We start from the raw sequence: 6753 nt of genomic DNA on the forward strand, positions 1-6753 counted from the left end.
ATCCATAGCTTCGTCCATGTCCGCGTTGCTCGCCAGCAGCTCGCCTCCCTCCACCGCTCCCTTGCCCACCACACTCCCATCACTGCTTGTCGCCAACTCGATGGCACAATGATCACATTGGTGAAAATGGGCAGGAGTCTAGAAACCACGTGGAAAAAGAAACACAACCCCAAAAAGAACCCAACAAAATGAAAACACACCGCCTCCACACGCGCGTCATGAGGTTCGAGCAAAGATCGAACGGCTCGGAAATCAACTCAATGTGTTTTTTAGTAAAAGAAAGGGTAGATCAAAGATCCTCATGAACATGGTCTAATATAATACTCCCTCTGGCTCTTTTTACTTCACGTGTTAGATTTGAATCAAGTCAAACTTTCAAAGTTTAACTAAATATATATTAAAAAATATCAACATCTACAATACCAAATATATATTCCATCAAACTACATTTCGTAACGAGTCTAACATTATTGGTTTGATATTGTGAATTTTGATATATATTTTTACATGTTTGATCAAAGTAAAGATAATTTGACTTCGGACAAAACTTATACACAAACTAAAAAGAACTGGGAGGGAATATTGTATTCGTTTCGTGTCTGAATTTCAACACAAGGAGAAGAGGGTTAGAAAAAAAAAGTTCTTGACGCCACGTCGTCCGCGTCGTCCCGTCCCCCCACCCCCCTCCCCCCCGGGCAACTCGGGCGGCGGCGCGGCCTCCACCCCTCCTCTCCTCCTCCCTGCCCTCCCCCGCCCTCGCCGCCGGCCGAAGTTGCCGGGGCAAAGCCCCTTGCGGTGGCTGGCGGGGGGGCCCCTCTCTCCTCCGCTTGGGGGTGGCCAGTGCGGGGCGGCCTTCTCTGGCGGCGGCGGCGGGCATGCGTGGGGCTCGGCAGTGCGGCGGCGGCGGCTCCCGACGGCGGCGTGCTTGCGGCGACGTGGTGGGCGGCGACGGTGACGCGGCGGCTACGTGCCGGTGGTGGCGGCGGTGGCGGCGGTGGCTCAGATCTGGCCATGGGCTGCAGCGGGCGGGTTCTGGCGGGCCCTTCTCTACGGGCTCCGGCTCGGCCTCCCTCTCCTCTTGGTCGGGGCTGGAGGTGGGTTGGTGCTGGTGGAGGTGGGGGCGTGTCGGCCGGATCTGACATGATTTTTCCGGCCGGTGGCGCGGGTTGGGGCAGCGGTCGGGCGTGGCTGTTGCTCCGGCCGTGGGCGGCGGCACGGGGAGGTCCTGGGTGGCCTCCCGGTGGTGCGGCGGCTACACGGTGGCTGGCAGCTCTGCCCGCGACGGCGGTCGGCTTCTCCGGTGTCGGCTCATCTGCGGTCGGGCCGTTCCTGGGTGGCCTCCCGGTGGTGCGGCGGCTACACGGTGGCTGGCAGCTCTGCCCGCGACGGCGGTCGGCTTCTCCGGTGTCGGCTCATCTGCGGTCGGGCCGTTTCGACCTTCGCTTCCTCTCCTCGTCGGTCGGCCTCTACATACATCGAAGGGCTGGCCCGCTCCCAGCTGCAGTCCATCGTCCGTCTCGCGCCCGGTGTCGCAGGACCGAGCTCGTCTCGCGCCCGGCAGCAGGACCGAGCTCGTCTCGCGCCCGGTGCAGCAGGACAGGTCGATTTAGGCCAATTTTGGCCGGCCTTTTGGGTCTTGGCGCTGGGGGCCGCCCAGGGGTGTAAAAGGCGCGGCCTTTCCACTCATCTCTTTGGTTGGGGTAGCGACGGGTCTCGGGTGAGGTGGTGTCAAGGTCTTGGATGCCGGGGCGGCGGCCTTGGTGGTGGTAGCGCGGTGCTTTTGGGTAGAGCCTGTTGCTTGGTGCTGCCTGGTGACCACGGCCGTGTGGGCGGCATTGTGGTTGGGGTGTGGCGTTCGGTGGCGATGACTGTTAGCTGGGGTGAAAACCTGCTCTATCTTCGGGCGGACCGGCGGCGGCGTAGCGCGTTACCTTCTTGAAGGCGTCGTCGCGGCTCTCATCGGTCATTGTGTTGCTCCAGAGGAAACTCTGACCCCCGGGTCGGGCGATGGCGGCGCGTTGGCGTCGTAACCTTCTTGGAGGCGCCGCCTTGAAGCTCACGGTCCGTCATATGCGGCTTCATCTCTTCGCGGTGGCGTGTTCACGGTGGAGGACTGCGATTGCTGTTGTAGTGGTAGGGGTGGTGTTGCTGCGCTCAGTGCCTATGTATCATGTCTTAGGTGTGTGCGTGTGTTGTCATCGGATGCGTTTATACTTGGGCTGTGGTTGATCATTGCTTTATATATAAAGCGGGGCGAAAGACTTTTTCAATAAAAAAAAGTTCTTTTGTCAGAAACACGCCGCGCAAAGAAGCTCACCGTGCATCTAAGCTAGATTTAGTTCAGGGATAAACCAGTATTCTAATTGACATGCATTTGAATGTGAAGCTTACAAGGGCTACAAAACGGCAATGCTACATCAACGGAGTCCTACAAGCCTTTTACATGGTAAATTTGAGATGGCAATCTGTGATTGAACCAAAGGGGGAGAGAGGGCCCTACCCCCCTCAAAATCAGGGGTGCAAAGTACTCCCTCCGTTCAAAAATAAGTGTCTTGAGTTTAGTATAAATTTATATTAGAGCTAGTATAAAGTTGAAACAGTTATTTTGGGACGAAGGGAGTATTAGAGCATGTACAATGATTCTATCTTAGCAATGCCACGTAGGATAGATGATGAAGTGAAGGAAAGAGAACTCATAAGAAAAGGCTTGTCTTCTTTTATTTAAGAGAAGACAAGAGGTGATCTTTTAGCACAATATGTCTCACCACATTTTTAGGAATTACTAGTTATTGAAGATAAGGCTAAGATATGACCCATTGTAGACAATTTTTTTTGTCATCTCTAAATCACATGCAAGACTTAAGATAAGACTATTTTATCAACCATTGTACATGCCCTTAGTTAGCTGGAAGGTCCGTGAATTCCCTGCAATGAGCCCATCGATGTAGCATTTTTGGCTACAAAACTCTATCGATTAAGAAGAACGCTCGCCGACGCGCGGCTGTCAGTGCGCATCGCCTCTCAGGCGACGGCTGGCATGTCCCTGAGCCACTGGTCAAGCGGCTTGCCAATGGCGTAGACGATGAACCCGATGTCCCGGAGCTTCTCCGGGTCGACGATGTTGCGGCCGTCGAAGACGAAAGCCGGCTTCTGCATGATGTCGTACATCCGCCCGTAGTCGAGGTTCCTGAACTCCTCCCACTCGGTCAGGATGCAGACGGCGTGCGCGTCGCGGGCGGCCTCGTACGCGTCCGACGTGACGGCGACGGGTTGATCGGCGGGCTCGCCCACGGGCTGCAGGTGGCGCGGGTGGTCCCAGTCGAACTTGTTCATGGCGAGGTCGCGCCGCACCTGCTCCTCCGTCACCTGCGGGTCGTAGATGCTGACGACGGCCTTGTCCCCGAGCAGGCCCCGGCACACGTCGATGGCCGGCGTCTCGCGCGTGTCGCCGGTGTCCTTCTTGAAGGCGAACCCCAGCACGGCCACCTTCTTCCCGGCGACGGTGTTGAACATGGAGGAGACGACGCGGTTGACGAAGCGGCTCTTCTGGTAGTCGTTGATCCCGATGACCTGCCGCCAGTAGTCCGCCACCTCGGGGAGGCCGTAGCACTCGCAGATGTAGACGAGGTTGAGGATGTCCTTCTGGAAGCAGGAGCCGCCGAAGCCGACGCTGGCGGAGAGGAAGCGCGGGCCGATGCGCGAGTCCTTGCCGATGGAGTAGGCCACCTCGGTGACGTCGGCGCCGGTGGCCTCGCACAGCGCGGAGATGGCGTTCACGGAGGAGATGCGCTGCGCGAGGAAGGCGTTGGCGGCGAGCTTGGACAGCTCGGCCGACCAGAGGTTGGTGGTGATGATGCGGTCCTCGGGGACCCAGCGCGCGTACACGTCCTTGAGGACCTTCACCGCGGCCTGACCCTCGGGGGTCTCGCGGCCGCCGATGAGGACGCGGTCGGGCGCGAAGAGGTCCCGCACGGCGGTGCCCTCGGCGAGGAACTCCGGGTTGGACAGGATCTGGTAGCGGACGCCGCGGCTGTTGTGGGCGAGGATCTTCTCGATGGCCTCGGCGGTCTTGACGGGCACGGTGGACTTCTCCACCACGATCTTGTCGGAGCGGGAGACGTCGGCGATCATGCGCGCGGCGCTCTCCCAGTAGGTGAGGTCGGCGGCCTTGCCGGCGCCGAGGCCGCGGGTCTTGGTGGGGGTGTTGACGGAGACGAAGACGACGTCCGCCTCGCCCACGTAGCGCTCCACGTCGGTGCTGAAGAAGAGGTTGCGGCCGCGGCACTGCTTGACGACGTCGTCCAGGCCGGGCTCGTAGATGGGGAGGCGCTCACTGTTCCAGCCGGCGATACGCGCCTCGGAGATGTCCACCACCACCACCTCCATGTCCGGGCACTTAAGCGCGATCACCGCCATCGTCGGGCCACCCACGTAGCCCGCGCCGATGCAGCAGATCTTCACCATTTGTCTCCCCTCTCTGCTTTCACCTGCAAATTGATCAAAGATACTTAGCTGCGCGCGTGACAACATTGAAGAAGCCAAAACCTCCCGTAACTGAGAGAAACAGAGATACAAACCTTGGGTCCTTGGGAGGAACAAGGAGGGAACGAATCAAATTGTGTAGTGAAGAACAAAGGAAACGAGACGTGGCATTGCTGGCGTGGTGGGTGGTGAACGCGCGGCTGGGAGCGAATACAGCTAGATGCATGGTAACCCCCACACTTAACGTTCCTACACTGATTCTGGCAGATCCATCGAGCACCTCCTTCCAGTCTGTAACCACCAGTCCCATGTTTCCATTTTTCACCACCAATGCCGCCGATCTCATGCATCTTCTCATCACTTTCCCATTCAAATTTTCGAATAAGCCTCTCGTTTGTTATTGTAACGTTACCATGGGGACACAAGGATGCGTGCATGCATTTAGTCCGGGCCCGGGAGAAACGCATCATTATTACAGTTTTGCTAAAGCACATCTAGATGTGCTTTAAGTATTGAACATGTAAGTCATATATCATTGATTTTACGTTAAGACGCTCCAGAGTGACTCCCTGTCCGTCAGTAGGGAATCACATTATGACATCATCCTTCGATTCGCTCGTTAGCGTGATTTCATATGCTCCGATTCGCTCGCTCGCTCGACCTGGTTTCTTTGTGGATTTAAAACATGCGTTCTACATAGCAATCTTAATCCATGCATCTTATATTTTTTGCGGGAATGCACCTTATTAGTCCATCTAATACAAAAATAATGACATGTGCAGACACTTAACAAGTGTTTTTTAGAGCAGAAAAACATGTGTTCTTCATCAACATGATGACATGTTACAAAATATATTGTTTGGGAGCAGAAATGTGTCTAGTTGGGGCTTATTGAGCTGGAGTACATGTGGACAGAGGAAAACTTGAACTCTTTTGTACTACGGTATCTACAAAAATAAAGGGCCACCAAACCCTGCATAGCCATGAAAAGTGAATCATAGGAAAATATATAGCTAGAGATTGTGATTCATATATCAAACTCAATATTTGCATGAATGATGAGGTATTGATGTCTGATGTTTGTGTACGATAAGTGGATAAGATTGGTGTTATGCTCGAAATGATCATCTTGTCCAGGGTTGAGGGGTATCGGGATTTTGCATACTGTTGGAGAGTATAGGGCTCTTCCTCCTAGCCTTTTTAATGCTAAAATGACAATGGGCAGGGGAACTATTTGGATGGATGTAGCACGACAACCTTAGATAATGGTCTAGCCCATCAAGTGTTATCCGTGTGGGTAGCCTATGTATTTTTTTTGGCTCGCGGAAGATGCGACTGGGTGATGGCTGTGGGATGCTCTCAAACTAGCACCAGCCAACACCGTGTAGCTTTGTCCACATCTAGTGGGACGTTCCTCTCTCTCTCTCTCTCTCTCTCTCTCTCTCTCTCTCTCTCTCCCTCTCTCCCTCTCTCTCTCTCTCTCATGCGCACGAGCTCAATCGGCACCCCTGCTCAGGATTTGGGACCTTCGCTGGATGACTATTCATAGTGATTCCTGCTCAGGTCTACGCTTCCCGGCCCCATATCCGGCGGTGCCTCCTATAGGAGTTGTGTAGGGCTACCATGAAGCTTTCCCATGTCATTTCTTTTGAGGAAAACTCAAAATTGAGCATGCACACACCTACGCCCTTATTCCAACGCGGCTGCCTATGGACGCCTCTATCTCTGTTTATTTCTACTTTAAATTTGTCGTTGGTTTTATGTTCATGACGCCTTGTTGATCCGGAAACATGTTCAATGTTCTTGCTCCACTAGGATTCTATTTTGACTGTTGTTCACATACCAGGTCAATTTTTTCCTTGAAATCACATAACACTTTTATCTTCCCCATCCCCCCCTCAATCCCTAGATTTGTTTTGCTTGTTACATATTTTGGATTCTCACTCTCTCTTTTTATTCTAAAATCCACACACTGCATTAAGATATGCTTTCTAACATATGGAAATCAAAAGCATTTTGTTCCTAAATCATAATAAATGGTGAATAAAATTTGCTTCAGATTACAAGGAAATATGCTTCCTGAATACATTGAAATTCTTTTCCGAATGCATGTGCACTGACGGAAGTGACATAATATTGGATTCAAGCGTATTGCTTTATGAAGTTTGTTAGTTCTTAGATTGATTCTCTTTTAAGTTCTAAAAAATGTAATTAACTCTCCAAATCCTTTCTTTATCATACCATCCGTGAATAGTTTTTTTTTTGTAGTCT

General features: G+C 53.2%; 1 protein-coding gene across 1 annotated transcript; it reads right to left on the reverse strand.

The window, feature by feature from the left end:
- Positions 1-2831: 2831 nt before the first annotated feature.
- LOC119293368 (UDP-glucose 6-dehydrogenase 2) lies at positions 2832-4464 on the reverse strand. The gene has a single exon (XM_037571865.1). It carries the CDS (start codon positions 4462-4464, stop codon positions 3022-3024), a length of 1443 nt encoding a protein of 480 aa, XP_037427762.1. The 3' UTR covers positions 2832-3021.
- Between the last annotated feature and the right edge of the window lie 2289 nt (positions 4465-6753).

Source organism: Triticum dicoccoides, chromosome 4B (assembly GCF_002162155.2).
Source record: "Triticum dicoccoides isolate Atlit2015 ecotype Zavitan chromosome 4B, WEW_v2.0, whole genome shotgun sequence".
Taxonomy (NCBI): Eukaryota; Viridiplantae; Streptophyta; class Magnoliopsida; order Poales; family Poaceae; genus Triticum; species Triticum dicoccoides.